This window comes from Centroberyx affinis, unplaced genomic scaffold (genome assembly GCF_046629955.1).
Source record: "Centroberyx affinis isolate AG114_WGS23_722 - 3 ecotype Tasmania unplaced genomic scaffold, CSIRO-AGI_Caff_v1 ptg006424l_1, whole genome shotgun sequence".
Taxonomy (NCBI): Eukaryota; Metazoa; Chordata; class Actinopteri; order Beryciformes; family Berycidae; genus Centroberyx; species Centroberyx affinis.
Genome location: NW_027283258.1, coordinates 36,218 through 59,742, shown reverse-complemented (window position 1 = coordinate 59,742; position 23,525 = coordinate 36,218). Strand labels below are relative to the sequence as shown.

Below are 23,525 nucleotides of genomic sequence, written 5' to 3'. Positions count from 1 at the left end.
AGGAATGATTTCTTTTTTTTTTTTTGCCTTTGGCACACATTATTCCATATGACATCATATCTATAATAACCTGATAATCGTAATCCAGTCTTGCATAATGACACTTCCTGCAAAAAAGCACTCAGTTTCCATAAAGGGGGAAGAGAGGATAAAAACCCTGTTTCTGTTTCTGTTGGTTTCCTCTCTCATTCATAACTTCCTGATTATAAATTCCCTGCTGTGTTACCTGTTTATCTTTGTGCAGACAATTAGACATTAATCTGACAAATAACAAAGTTATGATGCTCATAATGTTACATGAGAATCATTAAATAATATCACCAATTTAAAACATGATATGGACACACAGGTGATGACAAAATGTACAAAACATCATACATCAGTTACAAGGAGAACAGAAACACAAACAAGAGAGAAAATCTTTCAAACAAAATCTGTCTAGTTATCAATCTATATTAAAACAAAAAAACAAATCAAATCTGGCTTCTCGTTTCAAATTGTATGCAACCTGCAGTTTCTGAGGTTGAGTTTAAATACAGAAATTTAAAAAAGTTATTTTGCATTCAGCTTCATTCATTCAAAGGGGAAACCGACTCAAAAATAATCTGTACAACGTCACGACTTCCTCATGACTCAGATGCTCTAACGGCAGTCCTTAATATACACCGGCTGCATTTCATCTCTACAAAAGACTTCAAGAATAGAATAATATTACAAATTGTAAAATCTGTTTATCCGACCCTTTATAACAACACTTTGAACATCTGAACACAACCTAGATCTACATACTGGACCACATGGAACTGCAGTGTGGTTAGATGATGAGTTAGGAGCAGCAGCTTGACATGTTGCTCATATTGCAAGAGACAAACAAATAAAAGTGACTTTTCTCTGAGGCCAAACAATCTGCAGACATTTGCTTTGTAATACACACAGGCACGTGACTGGTGACAAGCTGCAGCCAGATTGGTGCAGTTTCCTTATTATGACCAGTGGAGGCCTAAAGTCGGCCTGAATTCATCACTAATGAGGATGATCATGAATCGGCCTAATCAATGATCTGTTATTTAGGCCTGTTATCAAACTAAAAAATTGATTTTGGTGTGGGAGTAACTTGCAGAATGCAAATATTCTGTGCTTGCTGAGTTCAAGAACTCAGCAGGAAAGTACCAAGTCCATCATGAAATGCCTCAGAAACTTCTATGTATTGTATCTCTGTTTCCTGTGGTTCTATATGTGCCCTGGGCAATTTTTGGGACCGGCAGACCGACCCCACCAAGCGACCGAAAAAACCTAAAAAAAAAACCTGTTTCTATGTTATCAAAACGGTGACAGAGCTCTCTTGACGCAGAGAAAAGAAACTCACCACAGAATTCTAATTTTCTGCCAATTTGCAACAAAAACTGAAAGAAATGTCTGCAGATTTGTTTCGGGCCTGATAGTTACTGTATGTGAAAGTGTTGAACAGAAACAGAGGTATATGGAATGTTCCGGCTGAACGGACGAACAGATGAACAGATGAACAGATGAACACCTGTCTCGACACACTGAGGTAAAAGGAAACGGTCGGTTTCTGGCTTTGTATAGTGAAGGCTGGAAATTACATGAAATATGTGAAATATATGAAATAATGTCCCTCACTCCGAAATCGACCCTGGGCATTTCTGTCAAGAAGACCGTGTCCTGTAAGAGGAGACGCTACACACACACACAAACACACACATTTTCAGAAAATATGTGTCTGTTCTGAGTGAGTTGTGTGTGTTTTGCTAAAGGGAACACGGCAGGGACGCCCCGCCCCCCCTCTCTGATTCACAGCTAGTCTGAGGTTATCGAGGACAGAGTCTGCGGCTGGTGATGCAGTGTGTTTTCTAAAGGGTGTTTTCTTCATGGGAGGCTGGGAGGAGCGGGGGGGGGGAGGCGTGTGTGTGTGTGTGTGTATGTGTGTGGGGGGTGGGGGGGTGGAGGTTTGGGTCTGATTATGGCTCTTTCTGGATGGAGGCTGGTGAAGCGGGCCGGGGGAGCGGAGCACGGGACAAGGCCGGCCATTCAGCGCCTGACACCTGCTTCCTTCCCCCTGCAGGAACATTCCTAACCCCTCCAGCTGGACAGTTCCTCTGCTCTTCCTGTGTGTGTGTGTGTGTGTGTGTGTGTGTGTGTGTGTGTGTGTGTCTGTGTGTGTGTGTGTGTGTGGACAGCATGCGTCAGTGCGTGCATGCCAGCCTTGCCAGAGTTTATTATTTTCTACTGAAAACCAACGCTGCAGCGCAAAAAACCAGAAAGAGTGGAGAAAGCAAACCCTCCAGCCTGCAGAGGGAGAGGAGAAGTCCTGCAGGAACTATTTTTATTTTTGGCCGCGGGGCGGAGACCCGGCTGTCATCTACAGTGTGTCTGTAATACTCTGTGCTGAAAGACGTGAGCGCCGCTGCGATGAAAGCCAGCTCCGACTTCTAATTCCTAGATGGCTTTTCCTGAAAGTTTCACTCAGTGGAGCCGGAGGGGAAACTGAGCCGACAAATCCACCGGACAACTGCAGGGCTTTCCCTCTTTAAAAATAACTTTAAGAAGAAACCGGTAATGTATTCAAGAGGTTTCTCAGCCTGTTAGCTTACAGAGAGCCTCAAGTCAAAAAAGACAAAACGCTGAGATGATACAGTGAAGGGAAATCAGTCAGAACAGCAGGCGGCGTCTGGAGGAACGTGGCGTCGGAAAAGTCTGGCCGGCCGGTTTTCAGACCGAAGCCGGGAAGCTGTGAGGAGACGCAGCGGACCGCCCGCATAACCACAGAGGAAAGAATTCACACGCAACAGGAGAGGAACCTGCACCACCTCACAGCCCTCGGAACCCGTCATTATCTTTAATTAGAGTTCTGCTCATCTCGTTTTCTCTCAGCTGCGGCGGCCGCGGCGTGCAGAGCGTTAGCGGTGAGGTGAGGTGAGGCCGGGGACACGCCTGCCTGCCTGCCTGTCTGCCTGCCTGTCTGCCTGTCTGCCTGTCTGCCTGCCTGCCTGCCTGCCTGCCTGTCTGTCTGTCTGCCTGCCTGCCTGCCTGCCTGTCTGTCTGCCTGTCTGTCTGTCTGTCTGTCTGCCTGTCTGCCTGTCTGTCTGTCTGCCTGCCTGCCTGCCTGTCTGTCTGTCTGTCTGTCTGTCTGCCTGCCTGTCTGTCTGCCTGCCTGCCTGTCTGCAGTACAACTGGTTCCAAGTCGGTCACAAACAGGTTTTAAAGCAGCACCTCATGCTTTAGCACATATACACTCACCAGCCACTTTATTAGGTGGATGCTCGTTAACAGCCTGCTCCTCCAAACAGCCAATCATGTGGCTGCAGCTCAATATATAAAGTATGCGGACATGGTGAAGTGGTTTCGTTTTTTTTAAGTTATGTTTCATTGTTCTCTGTTTTCTAACATTTTAACATGAAATAGCCACGAATAATAAAGGCTTTTTAACTTAACAGAAGAGAGGGGCTTGGATTTTTTCTTCTTCTTTCCTCTACATATGGTTTAGTTTTTTTGTTTCGACCAAACATCGGAACGGGCGAGATGCTTGATCTAAGAGACTCTGAGCGGTCTGACTGTTGGTTCAGCAGCTCAGAAGCAGCTGACCTCCAGGGATTTTCACACTACAGTCTGTAGAGTTTACAGAGAAAACAGCTTGTTAATGAGAGGTCAGAGGTCAGAGGTCAGAGGAGAACAGGCAGACTGGGTCAAGCTAACAGAAACGCTCCAATAACAGCTCAGCACAACAGCGGAGTGCAGAAGTGCACACTGTTGATCCCACACTCCAAAAGTGGCCGGTGAGTGTGGTGTGAGCTCATGAACAGTCAGCCTCCAGTCCTGCTGTCTGCTGGTTTCTGTAGTGATGATACAGATAGATATGTAGGTCTATTTATCCCAGAGGGGAAACCATCCGGCACAGCAGCAACACACTTTGGACACAATAATGCTGCGTTCCATTTATATCGGAAGTCGGAAGTCGGAGCTGGGAATGTTGACCGCGTTCCAGTACAACAAGTCGGAAAACCAATTCGTTTTTTTTATTCACAGGGTGGGGGAAGTGGGGTTTGCTCTAGCCAGGTTAGCCATTGTTAGCAATACCAGTTGATAACAACGCATTACCCGTTTTTTTGCGAATACAAACACCGTAGCAACATGTCCACAGATAGAAGTTGGACAGTTCTGTGTGTACGACTGATTTAATGAGACACAAATAAGACAGAAGTGCTAATAAACAGTATATTACTACAGCTTGAGGCGCGGAGCAGCCATCTTTCTGACTGGAAACTCAGACTTCCCAGTTCAAGTGGAACGCACCATCAGCAACATGAACCGCTAAGAAAAACTGATGAAGGAAGCTGCAGTCCAGTCAGCTGACCTGCTGACTCCAGACTCCACGCTTCACTTCAGATTTACCAACTACAGTGATACAGCCTAGATAGCGTTTGTTTTCTGTGCCAAAGTGTTCAATAATAAAAAAAAGGAAGGTCGGTGATTGGCTGTTCATGAGCTGACATGAGGAATGCGTATTAAAATGTATTCTACTGGTATTTCACTTTCATGTTTAATCTTCCCGCCTGCTTGGCTGAGCAGAGTGAAGTCATCAGTGTGTTAAAGCAGAACAACAGTAGAAACTGTAGCGCTCTCTAACCCCAATGTCCCCACAGCTCCACTTCCCAGCATGCACTGCTGCTACCAGCTCGGCTCCCTTCAAGTCTCCACCTGTTTTACGGTCTGACAGCCTGTAATTTGGCTCTTCCTCTGCTTCAGCACTGCAGACAGACACTGTAATAATAATATATAATGATGATAATAATAATAATCGTCTGTCTTTCTCTCTCACACTTACAGATGATCGCTGTATGCCACGTGCAAAAGTGCAGCAAGAGACACAATTCTTTGGAAAAATGAAGTGTTGCTTGCTTTGTAAGTTACAGCAGCAGACTAATAACAATCTGACAGACAGTTTTGTTTTTGTAATTTACTCTTTTGGTTCAACTGTGTAACGCTCAGGAAAGAACTGTCTGCAGCACCAACACAGGAGAGATGCAGCAGAAATACATGAAGGGAGACTTCTGCTGTGGCTGCACACACACACACACACACACACATGCATCTGTGTGTGTGTGTGTGTGTGAGAGAGAGTGAGAGAGAGAATGTGTGTGTGTGTGTGTGTGTAGTCATACTACACTGTGTGGGAGGGAGAAGGTGAGAAGTGATTCTAGCACATGCGGCTGTATGTTTCAGAATGTGTCTCATCTCCATCGATTCCCATTCATAACAGATTTAGGTTTTGGGGTTTAACTATAGAAAAAAACAAACACGTTCCTCTCCCAGATGCCACGCTCCTTTTAAACCAAACCAAGCCTTCATACAGTTGAAACCTCTTTTGCATAATCCACATGTGTCAGTTTTCTGAAGCCGCCTCCTCCTCCTCCTCCTCCTCCTCCTCCGGGCCGTCTCCTCCCTTCATCTGTTTAGATCTAATAGGTGAGACTGAGTTTTCACCTGGACCCTCCTGTCAGTCAGCGGGACAGCAGGAGCAGGTCGGTCCGGTTCAAACCTCACTGTGTGTCAGATGAGTCAGAGCCACAGACATGCTGATCTGTTCTGGCAGCAGAAACAGATGAAACCGGTAAATTTGTTTGAAGGAGGCAGACGTCCCAGTTAGGCAGATTTCCCCAAATTTAGAAAACGATCCTGAAATGGATTGTGGTTTGTTCTTCACACCGAGCGATCAGCTGTTTGGAGAAACCGGCACTAACCCAACCAACCGACATTCAAACTCAGCTGGACCAATTTTCCAAAATCGTTCGCTCACTTATCTGACGACCTGTGAGAATGACTCATCACTGACTGTTTTAAAGGAGTGCAATTTGTGTGTGTGTGTGTGTGTGTGTGTGAGTGTGTGTGTGTGTGTGATGATGTGACATCATTTTGTTCCATTCTTTCAAGCTGCTGCAGCTTCCCTGAGCCGGACAGGAACTCCAGCCTGGCTGAAGTTCTCGGTAAAGTGAAGTGAAGTGAAGGTTTTGTGCGGTGAAGTGAAGTGTGGCGGTTTCGTCCTGAGGCGTCATGTGACCTCCACCCAGCTCCGCTCACTAGCATTAACTTCCTTTTTTTTTTTTTTTTTTTCTTCATCTTTTTCATTCTTGTCACACGTTTCCTATTCTGAATTCAGGAAGAGAAATGTAACTACAGCAATAGCAGGATTACAAAAGGAAAAAAAAAAAAAAAAAATACATATAGTTTTGTATTCTACGGAAATATTCTCACTGATAAAAGGCAATGTTTCTGTCTCTGAAGAGCTGAGATTGCACGACGAGAAGCGAGAAAGTACAACACAGTACAGCAAGCGGAGAATTGGCGAAGCTTCATAAGTAACTGTGCAATACGGGGGGGGGGGGGGGGGGAGGAGGAAGAGGAGGAAGAGGAGGAGAAGGAGGAGCGCTTCAGTCCCACAGGAATCCAGAAGGTTGAAGATCTTCTCTGCACAGGAGGAGAGTCCAGTTCATGCTGTGTTGGTGTGTGTTGGGAGCGCTCTGCCTCCAGGTGGTGATGTCATCGTCCTGCCGGCGTTTCCTACCTGAACCAATCAGAGTTTAAGGCGAGTGGGCGGGGCTTAGCGTGGGGCTGGAGGGGCTGAGCGTGGGGCTGGAGGGGCTGAGCGTGGGGCTGGAGGGGCTGAGCGTGGGGCTGGAGGGGCTGAGCGTGGGGCTGGAGGGGCTGAGCGTGGGGCTGGAGGGGCTGAGCGTGGGGCTGGAGGGGCTGAGCGTGGGGCTGGAGGGGCTGAGCGTGGGGCTGGAGGCGTCCGAGCGGCTGGAGTCACTGAGCGAGCCGGAGCGCCCGCCGCCCGCCGCCCCCCCGCCCCCCCCGCCGCCGTACGGCCGCTTCAGCATGGCGGGCTGGAAGTCGGAGTGGCGGCGGGCGTGCTTCATCAGGTGGTCGCTGCGCATGAAGCGCTTGTCGCACAGCGGGCAGCCGAACTTCTTCTCCCCGGTGTGCGTCCGGTAGTGACGGGCCAGCTCGTCCGACCGGGCGAACTTCTTGTTGCAGTCGGGCCACGTGCACGGGAACGGGCGCTCTCCTGCAACACACACACACACACACACACACACACACACACACACACACACACACACACACAGGTTAGAACACTGGAGAGAAGGGAACAGGCTTGTTTACTGTACATAGACACTTCTTCTTCTGTAGAACTGCTAATGTGAACACAACACACTTTACAACATCCTGTATACTTAAATCTATATTCTCTGAGGCAGCAGTAGCCTGTACTCATATTTTATTTATTTTTAATTTTATTTATTTGCACACTGAAACAGAAAAGAAGAACATTTCAGTAAATGAAATGTTGTGCAGGTAAGAAAAAAAAAACCAAGGAGCTCATGGTGTTTCCCAGCTAAATAAAGAATATACAACATTAGTAACAAAACAAAGAAATTACTTAGTTGTTAATGTTGAAAATTGAATATTATCTGTCTTGATATTTTTAGACTTTTCATTTTTCTCATTCCCCATATCTTTTCATATGTTTCCTATATCTTGAGACGGTACGAACTGTATATTTCATTTATTTTCTTCTTTCTTTCTTCTGCTCTCATTCTGCACATGCTGTGACTCAGATAGTTTCATAGTCTTCATTCACATATATCTTCATAATATATTGTGGTGTTGTAACTGTCAGTTTAATTATGTTTTACATGTTTTCTCTGTTCTCATTTCCATCCTACAGTATGTTGTCTTTATTATTTGCCCAGTTTCCCTGGGGGAACTTTAAACTTTCATCTAATTTCATCAAATCAAACGCACATGAGAAGCTAGTGAGGGGGGATTTTTTTTATGTTGCCATGTTTATTATAAATAACAAATAAACAATGTGGTAAAAAGATTTTTGTAGCTTGCGTCTCGTAAAATTGTTTATTGTCCATGTGGTTTCAGGAAAGGAGAATTAAATTTTCTGTCAACCGGCCGGAGTTTCTTTCCCTCAGAGATCCTCCTATGCTTTGTTAAACTTAGTGAGAAATGTAATGGTGACACGATCATCAAAGATATTATATGAAAGCTTATTCTCTCAGTTTGCTCAACACAATTATCAAACACGATATGCAACAGAAAGAAGGTTCATGCCACTTAAAGAGAAAACAAGTGTGATCCAGAAAACTGTCCTGTACAGAGCCAGGGTCAGGTGGAAGTCATTGCCAGTGCATATCGTTCAAGAGAAAACTAAAGATCGGTTCAAAATTTTGTTAAAACAGAATCTCCAAATACTTCAGGAACCATAACTGAATTGTGTGTGAGTAAACTAGGAAAAAATGGTGTAGGAAATAAAATGTATACCTGGGTGAAAGTAGAAATCCCCTTGGCAGAGAATGAGAAATGGATGGATAAATATATAATTTAAGAAGGTCATTCAGACAAGGATTTACAAGTTTGCTATTAATTCTTGAGGAATTGTGATTGATTTATAATTTTTGTGTTTGGCTTATGAAAGGATGACAATATTGTTTCTCTTCCGTATGTACTTGATTGTTAATTCAATGAGATGAGCTGTTTCGTTTGTTGTGTTTATGTGCTTATAGTGTGTGTATAAGTGTATATGACTGTATGTGTGGTGGACCCCAGGAAGAAGAGCCGATGCTTATTATGCTGGTGCTAATGGGGATCCTAATAAAGAAATAAAGAAAGAAAGAGAGTCATGATGGAGACTCAGACGGTCTGTTATCAGAAGGTCGCAGGTTTGAGCCCCGCAGCAGACACACTGTCCATCAGCAGCTGTCAAGTCCTCACAGAGTCCTGAGCCAAGACTCTCAATGTGTAATAATGTGGAATAAAAGTAAAAATGCTAAATGTGTGGTGGGAGAGTCAGCAGCTGTTTCCATGCAGCGTTTTGTTCCAGTCAGCACTTCACCCAGTCCTTCCTGCCTGCTGCTGTGTGACTTTTTAACACATTCTCTTTTACACACACACACACACACACACACACATTTGGGTAACATATGTAACATACATACACACACACACACACACTTGTGACATATGTAACAATTTGCACATACACTGTCCAACATGCTGCTTCACACATGTAGGCTACATTTGCACATATGTGTTGTTCATACAGTTTATTCTTGCATTGGTATTTATTCTTTTTTTTATTTTCTCCTAATTATGCGCCTGATTGGTGCTTTGTTCAGTCTGTGTGGTCTGAAGTGTCTGCTGCTGTAACTATTTGAATCTATCTATCTATCTATCTATCTAACCATCCAACTATCTATCCTCTATCATCCATCTATCTATCTATCTATCTATCTATCTATCTATCTATCCATCCAACTATCTATCCTCTATCATCCATCTATCTATCTATCTATCTATCTATCTGACTAGAAGCCCAGTCACATAAAATGCCTCATGTAAACACCTCAGAATAACCCGTCCTGTTCCTGATGAAATGTCACTGTGTTTGGGACGGCTGGTTTAGGTTTGGGTTCATAATAATCCGTCTGATGGATCAAACATGATGTCATGTGAACGCTCACTCTGATCACTTTCTTTGGTTGGAATATCTCGCCTCTCTCTGCACACGCTCGCCTGTTTGAGGTGAGCGGCGTCAGCGGCGAGTTTGAATCGTTGCGGCTGCAAAACAAAACGTCTGTTTCTGACACTTCTGATAAAACTGTTGTTTCATCAGAAAGTCACAGACGCAGGTCCGTCAGCTCATGTCAGACAGCTGGATTCAGTGTTTTGCACGTCAGAAACTTTTCCTCTGATTCCACACTGTGGAGCGTGTAAACAAACATCTTATGGCATCGTTTTATTTAGCGCTCATGTAAACACTTGCAAGGGAATCTTCCTGAGTGATCCTCATTTATTGGTGACACTTTACAATAAGGTTCACTAAGTTAAGGGTTAGTTAATGCTTAATAAGCATTAACTAACCCTTAATTAACAGTTAACTAATGTGTAATTTACTAATGGTGTTCATGTTAACTAAGGTATTAATTTATACATTATTTAATACTTTATAAAGATGACTATTAAATAATGTATAAATTAATACCTTAGTTAACATGAACACCATTAGTAAATGATTACCAGACACATTAGTTAACTGTTAATTAAGGGTTAGTTAAGCATTAACTAACCCTTATTAAGGATTAACTAACTCTTAATCAATGTACCCTTATTGTAAAGTGTTACCCATTTATTTTTTTCCATCTTCCCATGACCCCCCACCTGCCACCACGGCCCGTCAGAGGGCCGAGACCCGCCGTTTGAAACCCGTTTGAAAAGCTGTGCTCCCGGCAGCTCGGCAGCAGCAGACTGAACGTTAACGGTTTGTGAAAGTTCAGAGTTCCTCATTCCTCAGTCGTGTCCTCTGAGGCCCTTTGAGGAGCACTGACCCCTGTCTGACCTCTGACCCCTGCCTGACCTCTGACCCCTGCCTGACCCCCGCACAGCGTCAGCAGGTGTAAATCTCTCGGCCGGCCCGGTGTGAGAACCGGCCTGGGAACACAGAGGAAGAACAACTGAACTGAAATATGATCCGCTTGTTTTCACATTTTTCCAGAAGTGGTAGAAGAACACAAAGTCCCGACTCGAGCAAAAGTACAAATACTCATCTAAAAATACACTGTGGTACAAGCTGGAGTAACATTTCAAATCCTTTACTCAAGTCAAAGTATAAAAGTACATGGTCTTACATTGACTTAAAGTATAAAAGTAAAAGTATTTGTCTAAAAAAGTCATTTCTAATGTTCTAAACTCTGAATCCAGATTATAGAGTCTGCAGCTGAATTCACGAACGTTAAGTCTCTCTCTCTTGTTGCTTCTCTCTCTCTCTCTCTCTCTCTCTCTCTCTCTCTCTCTCTCTCTCTCTCTCTCTCTCTCTCTCTTCTCTCTGAGTGGAAGGAGTGAGTGTGCTGAGCGGTCGTGTGAGAGCGATTGTGAGTGTTTTTTCTATCTTTATCTTTATCTGTAAATGTTGTAAATAGCGCGTATAGTTCCTACGGTGTTGGTGTGTACATAGAGGGTTTTTTTTAGGGGTTTAGGGGTTTGTGTGTGTTGTTTGCGGTCGGCCAGCGTTTCTGCTGGTCGGCGTGCTGAGCGCCGGTATGGAGTTTGCCAAACTCACCAGGAAACATGGCTTTAAAATCTCGCCTGGTTTCCCTTGCTCAGTGGAGGATTGCAGCCTGGCTGTCGGAGAGGTTGTGGGTCACAGCAGCATTAAATCTGCTGCTAGGATGAACGGCGCTGTGGTGATTTTTGTGGATGATGTTGACAAAGCAAACAAAGTGGTTGAAGCTGGCGTTGTTATCAATGACAGTTTCGTGTCGGTATCGCCGCTCACCACACCGTCAAAAAGAGTCACGATTTCAAACATTCCGCCGTTTATTAGTGATGATTTTTTGATGAGAGAGCTGTCGAGATATGGGAAAATAGTTTCGCCGATCAGGAAACTGACGTCTGGCTGCAAGTCGCCGCTGTTGAAACACGTAGTTTCACACAGACGGCAGGTCTATATGATCTTGAATAAAAAAGACGATGAACTGAACATGGTGTTTAAGCTGAAGGTTGATGATTTTGATTATGCGATTTTTGTAAACTCTGGGACTTTGAAGTGTTTTGGCTGTGGAGGGGAGGGTCACTTGGTTCGGGCTTGTCCTGAGAAACTCTCTTCTGCTGACAGAGCGCAGAGTGAAGAAGTGAGAGGAAACATTCAGAGTAAAAACAGGCAGAGCAGTGAAGAGATAACAGAAAAGGGACAGAGTCCAGACAACACTGACAAAACTGAAACACCCAAACAGAGTGAAGAGTCTGAAAAGAAAAATATAAATGATGGAGAGCAGGCAGAAGGAGAACAGGCTGTGGCACCAAACAGTACAGGTAAAGCTGCTGAAGGTGTAGTGCTGAGCAGCGAGGAGGATTTGATGGAGGAAGAAAATACCTGTAAGGTTCCTGTACTGAAGAGAAAGCAGACAGCAAATACCAGTGGCTCTCAAGCCAAAAAAGGGGCAAAAATCAGGGGGAGAGGAAGACAGCAGGAGGAGCAGCTGTCAGAAGCTGAGTCAAGTATGGAGGAGGAAGAGGAGGAGGAGGAGGAGGAGGAGGACTGTGGTGTAGATAGCCAGGCTCACACTAGCTCCCAGTTGTCTGCTACACAGCAAGAGAAGAATTATGATATTCGACAGATCAAGAAATTCTTGCAACGGACAAAAAATATGAAAAATGTAAAAATTGAGGATTTTTTTGCACATAAAGAGCTGTTGCTACATTCTGTTAAATCCCAGATGAGCAACAAAGAAAAGGGGGGCTACACTGACCAAGAGATCTACAGGTTAAAGAAAATAGTTCTGAAAATCAAACAGGAACTACAGCATGGAGAGTCAGAAACAGTATAAGACAAATTATCTCCCGTTCTGGTTGATGATGTTTTTTTCTTGTGTGTTTTTTCTCACATCAATCTCGATGAGTGACTTCAAAGTCTCTACACTTAATTTAAATGGAGCGAGAGATGTGAGAAAGAGAGCATGTCTTTTTGAACTTGTAAGGCTAAAGTTTATTAACGTCATGTTTGTCCAGGAAACACATAGCGACAGCATGAATGAGACTGACTGGAAGAAGGAGTGGGATGGTGAAGTTATTTTAAGTCATTTAAGTAAAACTAGTGGAGGAGTGGCACTCCTCTTTTCTAAAAGCTTTCTACCACAGTCTTATGTGGTGGAAGAAATAGTGAAAGGTAGACTGATGGTAGTTAGAGCCAAGTATGAGTCTTTTACTTTGGTGTTTGTGAACATATATGCTCCAAATGTAGGGCCTGACAGAGTTCAGTTTTTAGCTGACCTCAGTGTGGTTTTACATCAGTGTGGGCCTGAAGAGGTTTTATTTCTGGGAGGGGATTTTAACTGCACAGGAAATGATAATGTAGACAGGAATCATATTGAACCCCATGCTGCCTCCAGACGTGCAATCAAGCAGCTGACAGAAACTCATAGTTTAGTCGATGTATGGAGAGAGATGCATAAGGAGGATAGACAGTACACATGGGTTCATAGTAGAGAAAATTCTTTGACTATGGCACGATTAGATCGTTTCTATTCTTTTAAGCATCATTTTAGTATTTTTAAAGAATGCAGGATTATGCCTGTAGGCTTCTCAGATCACTCCATGGTAACTTGCAATGTTTTTATTGCAAAAGTCAAGCAAAAGTCTGCTTACTGGCACTTTAACACTGCTCTGTTATTGGATGCACATTTTAAAGAAACTTTTATTTTTTTCTGGAAAATTTTTAAAACTAGGAAAAGTGAGTTTACATCGTTGAAACAGTGGTGGGATTGTGGGAAGGTACAGATTAAGCAGCTTTGTCAACAGTACACTCTCAATGTCTCTCGTGACATCACCAAATCTATGAGAGATCTAGAGATTGAAATAGTGGAGCTGCAGAGTTCTGCAGAGTCCACAGGAAATCGAGGCCGCTTTGAAGACCTCAAATCCAAAAAAGCCTTGCTGGCTGACCTGCTGGGCGCTAAAGCACAGGGGGCGCTGGTCCGGTCTCGCTTTCAGAGCGCCGCTCTGATGGACTCACCCTCAAAGTTTTTCTTCAGCCTGGAAAAGAAGAACGGGCAGAGCAGGTTCATCCACGCTCTGAGATCCACTACAGGACAGCTGCTGACGGAGGCCGGTGAGATCCGGCAGAGAGCTGCGGACTTCTACTCTCTTCTGTACAGCAGTGAGTACAATGAGGACGAAGAGGCGTTTGATTCTTTCTGCAGTGGGCTGCCCAGAGTCTCAGAGGAGACCAGCGAGGAGTTGGGGGGTCCTCTGACCACAGAGGAGCTGACTACAGCGCTGCAGAGCATGCGGGGGGGGAAGGCCCCTGGGATCGACGGACTCCCGCCGGAGTTCTACAAGACATTCTGGACCGAACTGTGTGATGACGTCACTGAAGTCTTCACTGAATGTCTTAATGACTCGTCTTTGCCCCGGAGCTGCAGGAGAGCAGTTCTGACGTTGTTACCAAAAAAAGGAGACCTACAAGATATAAAGAACTGGCGTCCGGTCTCTCTGCTGTGTGCGGATTACAAGATGCTCTCCAGAGCGCTGTCCAACAGACTGAAGAAGGTGATGGACCAGGTCATCCACCGGACCCAGACCTACTGTGTGCCCGGCAGGTCCATCGTTGACAATGTGTCACTAATTCGGGATGTTTTGGAAGTCTCTGGTTCATTGGGCTTTGATGCTGGTCTGGTTTCTTTAGACCAGGAAAAGGCTTTTGACCGGGTTGAGCACCAATACCTTTGGAAAGTGTTAGAAAGGTTTGGCCTCAGCCCTGGACTTATTGCCAAGATTAAGGTTCTGTACGAAGATATTGAGAGTGTACTGAAAATTAATGGTGTTTTGTGTAAACCTTTCAAAGCATCTAGAGGTGTAAGACAAGGCTGCTCAATGTCTGGTATGCTCTATGCACTTTCAATTGAACCCATGTTGCACAATGTTCGCTCTTACCTTGATGGTCTGTTTTTACCTGATTTTAACACACAAGTTGTTTTATCGGCGTACGCAGACGATATTGTTGTCATTGTTAAAAATCAAGATGATGTTAATGTGGTTGGGAAGATTGTAAAAAGATTTGGGGAACTTTCAGCCGCTAAAGTAAATTGGGCAAAAAGTGAAGCTTTGGCGGTTGGAAAGTGGTCTGCAGGTCTCCCTCAGCTGCCAGGAGGGCTAATTTGGAAGAGGAGCGGGTTCAAGTACCTAGGAGTGTTTTTAGGAGATGACCAGACTGTTGAGAAAAACTGGGAGGGAGTGGTGGAAAAGGTGGAGGGGAGATTAACAAAGTGGAGATGGCTGCTGCCACAAATATCTTACAGAGGAAGAGTTTTAATTATTAATAATTTGGCGGCCTCCACCCTCTGGCACAAGCTAGCATGTATGGAACCCCCTGCTGGATTGCTGAAAAAAGTGCAGTCTATTCTGGTGAACTTTTTTTGGGATAAACTACACTGGGTACCACAGAGTGTACTATACCTGCCAAAAGAGGAGGGAGGGCAGGGTTTAGTGCATCTAGAGAGCAGAGTAGCAGCTTTTAGACTACAGTTCATACAGCGTTACCTCACAGGGACTGATGATGTGCTGTGGAGACCTCTCATGAGCACTGTTTTAAAGAAGGTACAGGGCTTGGGTTTAGACGCCTCTTTGTTCTTAACAGACTGTGTTTTTAAGAGTGTGCATGACCTGCCACCTTTTTATCAAGGACTGTTTAGAGCCTGGAATCTTTTTAAGTGGTGCAGACTGGAGCCTACAGCATCACTGTTTTGGCTCCTGGAGGAGCCTCTAATCCACGGGGCCAGGTTGGACATTCAGGATGACAGCAAACCCGGTCTCACCCGGAGGCTATGCTCAGCTGGAACGGTTAAGCTGAAGCACATAGTGGACTCTGCAGGTCCGAGGCTTCACGACACAGAAGCGGTGACTTCTCTGCTGGGCTCGAGGTCAAGCCGACATACCAGGGACATTCTGAACGCCTGGATGAAAAGACTCACTGCTGAGGAGCTGGACATGCTGCAGGACTACGCCATCGGGACTGAGACTCCTGATAATGGAGATCCTTTCCCTGAGTTGGGTCTCAAAATAGACCAGACCGGACTAACGGGACCTTTGCTGGTCTCAAATTCGGCTGCTAAAATGGACCTTTACATGTTGAATGGGAAAGTCTTGTACAAGTGTTGTGTTATAGCCTTGAACAAAAGAATGCTGATTGGGAGAAAGGACACTGTATGGAGAACAAAGTTAAAGGTGGCAGATGATTGCAGGCCAGTGTGGAGGGTGCTATACAAAGCCCCACTGAACAAAAGGTCAGGTGACCTGCAGTGGAGGATCCTGCAGGGAGCGCTGGCAGTCAACAATTTTATTTCAAAAATAAATCCAACTGTATCTGTTCAGTGTCCTTTCTGTCAGTCGCCAGAGACAATTTTTCATTGCTATATGGAATGTGAGAGACTTCAGGTGCTTTTTGAAGCTCTACAAACTGTTTTCTCACACTGTAATGAGAAATGGACTGAAAGTGGTTTTATCTTTGGCGCTGGGTACAAGAGGAAAGATGCGGAAAAGTGGCAACTTTTAAATTTTGTAGTGGGACAAGCTAAACTATCGATATATAAAAGCAGGAAAAGTCAAATTGAAACTGGCTCAGGGGCAGATTTACTGGCTCTGTTCATTGCACTGGTGAAAGCGAGAGTCAGAGTAGATTTCAGATTCTTTTCACTAATGAAGAACTTGGATGAGTTTATTTCACAGTGGAGTTTCACTGCAGCCATTTGTTCAGTGATTGAAGGAGAATTGGTCTTCAATTCTGTATTTGCAGGTTTTTAAAATCCTTTCAGAGTCTGTGATCTCTCCTTTGGTTTGTGTGTGATAAACATGTCCTGATGGATTTATTTTTTTATTTGTAAATAAAAGGTTTTTTAAAAATCAAAAAAATCTCTCTCTCTCTCTCTCTCTCTCTCTCTCTCTCTCTCTCTCTCTCTCTCTCTCTCTCTCTCTCTCTCTCTCTCTCTCTCTCTCTCTCTCTCTCTCTCTCTCTCTCTCTCTCTCTCTCTCTCTCTCCCTCCTCTTTGGTGTCGCTTTTCTGAACAAGCAAAAATCAGCTGATGATTTCCAGAGAGTAACGAGTCTGTTTTGAAAATGCAGTGAGTGGAAAGTACAGATTTTTCTTTTGAACCATAGAGAGTAAAAGAAAAAAGTCTTCAGTGAAAGAAAAATTTGAGGAAAGTACAGATACTTAAAATCTTACTGAAATACTGACTGACTGAGTGACTGACTGCTGCAGGAATCGAACCTGTGACCTCCTGGTTGCGGGACAGTCTCTCCACCCTGACACCACACTACAGTGTTTTAGCTGCTGGCACAAAACAACCACAGTAACGTCTATCTAGGAAGCCATCTTGACATTTTGTTTAAGTGTTGCAGTCTAAGAGAACAGGTTTCCTCAAGCTGCAGCCCTGAACATGTATAGTCCTGTATATGTGATATTTACATACATAGTGTAAACTGAAGGAAGGGTGGGAAAGTGGGTAGGGAAGGAGGGAGGAGGGAAGGGAAGGAGGGAAGGAAGGACAAATATTACAAAACTGAAGTAGGGCTGGGAGTCGATTCCAAAAAGAATCGATTCTTCGATTCCTTTGGCATTTGGGAATCAAGAAGCGACTCCAAAGCTGCGGAGTCGATTCCACACGGGACAGAGAGAGCAGCACGGACGAATCCCAGAGCCGGACTCTCGTCTCGCTCCCCTAATTCCACGTATTTCTGGTTGAAACAGGAAGTTGGTGCAGGACATAATGTGCTGACTTGAAAGTGACTCCGGTTCAAAATGACTGAAACAACGTGCTGGGGGTGAGAACAGAGGTTATCGAGGGGGACATGGATCGGCATTGTCTCAGGAAAGTCAGAACAGGCAGAAATAACCCACAAAATGACTGGGTGGAAAAAATTTAGAAGACGTGTAGATTGTTGCAGATTGTGGTGGGTCGGGGCGAGGCGGGTCGGGGCGAGGCGGGACGGGTCGGGGCGAGGCGGGACGGGTCGGGGCGAGGTGGGTGAGGCGGGTCGGGGCGAGGCGGTGGGACCCGGCCCGCCGTCTGCAGCGCTCCACACATTGAGGAGAAAGGAAATAGCTGAGCAGCAGCAGGCGGAGCTTCAGAGTGATAAGCATCTTGGGTAATGGCTCTGCTGGTTCTCCTGCTAGAGTGGAACTATCAGCAGCTTGCCCCAACCCCCCCCCGTCCCCCTTCCCCCTTCCCCCAAACCACTGCCAATAAAAACCCGGAGCTCCTCCACATGGGCCCAGATGGCAGACAGACAACAAAGCAGCAGCAGTCCGTCCAGCAGCTCTACAGCGAGGGAATAATCTCCTGATCAGGTGATAATATATCGGCTTCGCTCTATCAGAAAGAAAACAGCGGCCCGGACCCAGACAGAGCGCGCTCAGTGTTGACCTTGGGAAAACAGCCAGGGAACAAAGAGCTCCTTTCTGCTGGTCTCAGGTCTGCAGCAGGAGAACCTCGTATGTCCAGAGAGTGGAAGGAGAGGAGCGGCCTGGCTTCACACACTGAGCAGCGTGTGTTAAAAGTGTGTTTAACCTTTTCCTGTTGGTGTTGAACAGCTAGCTGCCATGTTGACATGTCACTAGGGCTGGGCGATATGGTTGAAATCAATATCATGATAATCATAAGGATTTTTCTCGATATCAATATATATCACGATATGGTTCACGTATGCAAAATCACGTTAAATAATCAAATTAATGTTCATCTCATTGAACTGAATGGTGATGTTAGGTGTGATGTCAAACAAAACAGAAATATTCAAATAATATTCCTACCATACCTCATTTTATGAGTTTTTAAGTAAAATTTGCTTGTCATCATCAATTCAGACAGTGTGTCACGATATCAAAATATCTTCATATCATCATGATATCATTCCACTGAAAGACGATAAGTGATAATATTGAATTATCGCCCAGCCTGACATGTTACACTGTCACTGCTGCTGTCTGGTTTATGTTCTCTGTAGAGATGGAACCATATGTTCAAATTCAACATAGATCAATACAGAATGTGTCAGTCTGTCTGTGGTGTCAGGAACATGAATGGTGATATCAGCTCCATGTTATTCTGCTGTCAGGAACATGAATGGTGATATCAGCTCCATGTTATTCTGCTGTCAGGAACATGAATGGTGATATCAGCTCCATGTTATTCTGCTGTCAGGAACATGAATGGTGATATCAGCTCCATGTTATTCTGCTGTAGTAATCACTAATGAGACTCTTGACCATCACAGTTTCACAAGCTCTCCATCCAAATTATATTATTGTCACTTTGTAACGACATTTTTAAATTGTTGTTTACATTCTAGCAGCCAATGGCATCGCTGGAAAGATTTCAGTCTCAGAAATAAACAGAATTCTGCACAGTCAGACTTTGTTGTCACTGAACTTTTATCACATTGTATCCTGGCTGTATTGATCCTGAACCTCAGATCACATATCCAATCGTATCATGAGAGAAGCAGATCATCCCTAGTTAAACGTTATCGTTGTTTAATGTCTGACTCAATCTGAAAGGCTAAATAAATGATCTGAACTCTGTCAGTCTGCTCCAAGTGAAAACATGTGACCCTGACAGTTGTGGGTTAGGAGGTTTTTTTCGGCGGTGAAAACGATCTGCCAGTGTGAACACGCCTGAGGCCGAGCCGCCGCCGGCCGAGGAGCACGCCGCAGCCCCGCCGCAGCCCCGCCCCCGTCCCGCCCCCGTCCCGCCCCCGTCGCTACGGCAACAGACACCAGGAAGCCAGGAAGCTAAACAGGGCCGGACCTGTGTGACGCCCCGGGTGATGGTCCCGTCAGAGTCTGCAGCTCACAGACACATTCAAGACTTTTAAAACCTTTTCAGTGCTGAATGGAGGTGAATTCAACACCAGTTTAATAACTTATATATATACTTATATATATTACAATAAAGAGACACAGACCGGCCTGTTTCTGCACAGCAGCACATTAACAGTTAAGGTAAAGCTAAGGTAAGTTATATTATATAGTTAAGGTAAAGCTAAGGTAAGTTATATTATATAGTTAAGGTAAAGCTAAGGTAAGTTATATTATATAGTTAAGGTAAAGCTAAGGTAAGTTATATTATATAGTTAAGGTAAAGCTAAGGTAAGTTATATTATATAGTTAAGGTAAAGCTAAGGTAAGTTATATTATATAGTTAAGGTAGAGCAGCACAGCAGAGAGGCTGCAGACTGACCTGCTGACCTGCTCTGATTCATCTGAGGAACAATAACAGCTCTAATGATCCGGATCGGAAGTCATTTTAATATTTTCTAAAAAGACTGCTCAAGGACCTGCAGACGCCCTGACGCACACACACACACACACACACACACACACACACACACACACACACACACACACACACATATATACATAAGGGCAAACACACATACTGATGACAAATATGAATGTATTACTGAATAAATTCAATTCAGTTTTACTATAGCCACAGCTAAATGATCAGAATGACACTGTAGACTGTGATGTTCTTAAAATTCATCAGAGGAATCACTCGACATAAGGTGGACGGCTGCATGGACACACACACACACACACACACACACACACACACACACATACCGCAGCAGAGTAACAGATCCGACGCTTCAATATTTAACAGACTGAGGAGAGACTGGACCTGTGGACCTGTGGACCTGTGGACCTGTGGACCTGGGCGGGGCAGCGAGCCGCATGTTTCACCACACTGTCAGTTGTCAGGTGGAGTCTGAGGCTTTTGACTCCTGATGGACTGAAGCGTAGTCTCACCCAGAGAGAGAGCCGGGCGATGTGGTTAAATATCTTTATCACCGTAATCATAAGAATCTTTTCTGATACCGATATCCAGTTTATCAACATCAACATCAGCGTCAGATCGGCTGTGGAGGCTTTACGCTGCCGGTGACCCGATGACATCATCAAGATGACTGACAGGTGGTGGGGAGGGGGGCGGGGCTAACACCGCACTTCCTGTCTCAAGGGGAAAAGTTGCAGATCGGAGCTTTAACGAACGTTTTGTTTCTTGCTATCTGTGAAGGTTTGCTGATGGAAACGCGCTGCTGACTGTGAGGAATTCTTCTTTCAGTTAAACGCTCCAAGAACCAGAAAATCCATTTCAGAAGTTTACAGTCTGTTCCCAAACTGACTGTAATTAAAGGCGAGGAAGCTGAGTTGATGGATCCAAACTGCTCCAAGACAAATACTGAACAGAAAACAGAAAACAAACTCCTAAGTTGTGGTAAAATAATGACCTTGTTTGTATCTGAGTTTTATTGAATCCATTTTAACATTTTGTACCGTATCCTGGTTTGGCAGCTTGACCTAGAAAAATAAAAGCTTGGTGAAAACAGCCGGTGGGTTCCTGGTGAGTCAGGCTCTGCCCACTGGATCCTGAGGAGGCAAAAGCCTTTCATCCTCAGTCTGCACTGCAGCATCTCACACACTGGATGAAACGCACCAAAACACGGAAGTGGACCGCTATCTCCAACGTGACGTCATAACTATTCCACTGTCCTGTTCAAAACATGACCGCGAAAGGATCTCTCTGGTCTACTGAAGAAATAAAATGCTGACTTGAAATTTGGGCAGACGAAAACATACAATCACAACTGGACATTACACACAAAAATGCAAAGATTTATGGATTAATTTGGGTTCAACAGAACAACAGAACAATGCTGTGACAAACTAAAGAAAATGAGGCTGCAGTATCACAAAGTGTGGGATACGGTGTGTAACTCTATGGTTCACCTGCCAAGGCTGGTAAACTCAAACAATCACCTGACACAGTTTATTTTTACTGGACAAAATTGTGAATTTCTCATCAAAATATGTCGCCCTACCATGTTTTCACTGCTATTTACTGCACAGAATCAGGATCCATGTGAGTCTAGATGTAGATCTTTCACTTGAAGACCACATGAAACAGCATCTTTACTTCCTTGATGACACAGGGAGGGATCATTCCAAAGAGTAAACCAATGGGATGCCGTTTAGGCAGAGAAAGGCAGTTTTATTGGATGGAGGTTTTATTCCCGCCTCCTGGTGCGGCGTGATGTCATCATTAAAGACACTTGCTGAATCTGAGACTGCAAGGCTGTATGAGACAGACCGGCCTTTACCGTCTGCTCATCTGTCCCTGCAGATGACAACATATAAATCCCATTTAAAGGCTTGTTTTGTGAGTGAACAAAATGATACTCACACATTTCTATACAACATATAGGCTGCACACATTCAAATACAGAATGTTTGTAAATAAGGACTATGGCTACATAAATTGGGTATTTCTTACATTGGAAGATGGAAGACCTTCTTTTGTGGTTTTTCGTTCATTATTCATAGCCTGGATATTTGGCATCACACTGCACAGCTTTTACAGGCTACCATCACTTAAAGACTACAATAACATTTTGATTTCCTCTATAGCCTATACTTGTACATATTTCTGTGTCATGATGTGGTTGAATATTATTTCTGGCCTACATGATTCAAGTAACGTTTTAATAAAGTAATTGTTTTACACATTCATAATAAGTTCTTTTTGTTTTTTTGTTCGGCAATTGGAAAAAATACAACGTCACGTCCGTATTGCAATGAATTGTGGGTAATTAAATCAGTGAAGTCTGGTGAAGTCTGCACCCCGAGCGGACTCTCTGGAAGTCTGCAGAAAGTCCGCTTGAGGCCCCTTGTGGACTGGATGGATTGTGGATTTGGAGGCTCAGCATTCGCAGACTTCCCGGGACCGCGCCGCAAAGTCCGCGAGTCTGCAAGAGAGGTGAAGTCCAGACATCTGGATTCAGCTTCTCTGTTTTCCAGGAAGGAGAATGACTGGGAGTTCGGTTCATGAGGACTTTAAAACTTGCTCACTCATCATCGTCACAGGAATGAACTCACATTGTCTCCCTCCTGGAAAACAGACAGAGTCTCCTTACTGCTGACCTCATGATGCACCAGGAGGCAGAAATATAAACGTCTAACCAATAAAACCATCAGATTTTTGAGCAGTCCCGCCCCTCTGCCTCTCCCATCAAATAAAACTGTCTTTCTCTCCCTGGCTCATATTCCATTGGTTTTTTTGAATGATGCCTCCCTGCGTTAAGCCCCGCCCCCAACATCCTGTTTCAACAGGAAAAGCATCAAATCAGGGAAGTGAAGATGCCGCTTCTTTAAACATCCAGAGAGATTAGATTAGATCTGATTGGCTCACGGTCAGAGAGAGTGTACGGTGGCCAGGAGGGACAAAGTTTCAGGAGAGGCAAAGACCAAAGACTGAATATAAGCCGAGGCGTTCAGATGTTTTAGTCTGTAAAGGTCAGCAGCGGTGTGGCGGAGACGCAGATAAACTGGACCGGTGTTTAGACTGCAGTTAGTTCTGGATCCTGATCTTCTGCATGTAACTTTGTATTTTGCACCGCTGTATCGCTGCCTCCTGCCTGTCTGGGCTCAGCAGCTGATGTCTGCTCCGTCCGGTCTGATCGGCTGCTTTGGTCTGGCTTTGTTTCGTCGTAAACTTCTTCCCGCACGCCAGAATCCCCTACTGGGAAAAACAAAAAATTGAACCGAATCAAAGCAAAGTGAAGAGGATGTGACCGCTCTCGTTAGCGGCTCCTGAATGCATGACAAGCTGGGGGGGGGGGGGGGGGGGGGCGGTAGTAAAAACTAACAGGCTGGAAACGGCTGAATCAAACAAGCTGCGTGTTTATGCTTTCCTGTTATAATTACACATTCCCAGCACCCTTACATAAGGAAATAAGAGGCCTGGGCGTGCTGGTTGTTCTCACACACACACACTCTCACTCACACACACTCTCACACACACTCACACACACTCACACTCACACAGAGGTTATTTTGCTGATGGTTTGGTTCTGAAGATGGAAACAATCCCCGGGCCTCGTGACAC

General features: G+C 44.7%; 1 protein-coding gene across 1 annotated transcript in view; it reads right to left on the bottom strand.

Moving 5' to 3' along the window:
- Positions 1-6,596: 6,596 nt before the first annotated feature.
- The window catches only part of LOC139638506 (Krueppel-like factor 13), a 40,913-nt gene continuing 23,984 nt past the window's right edge, over positions 6,597-23,525 (bottom strand). Inside the window, exon 2 of the mRNA XM_071512653.1 lies at positions 6,597-7,081. Within this exon, the coding sequence (XP_071368754.1) occupies positions 6,597-7,081 (485 nt within the window). The remainder of the gene's footprint in view (positions 7,082-23,525) is intronic.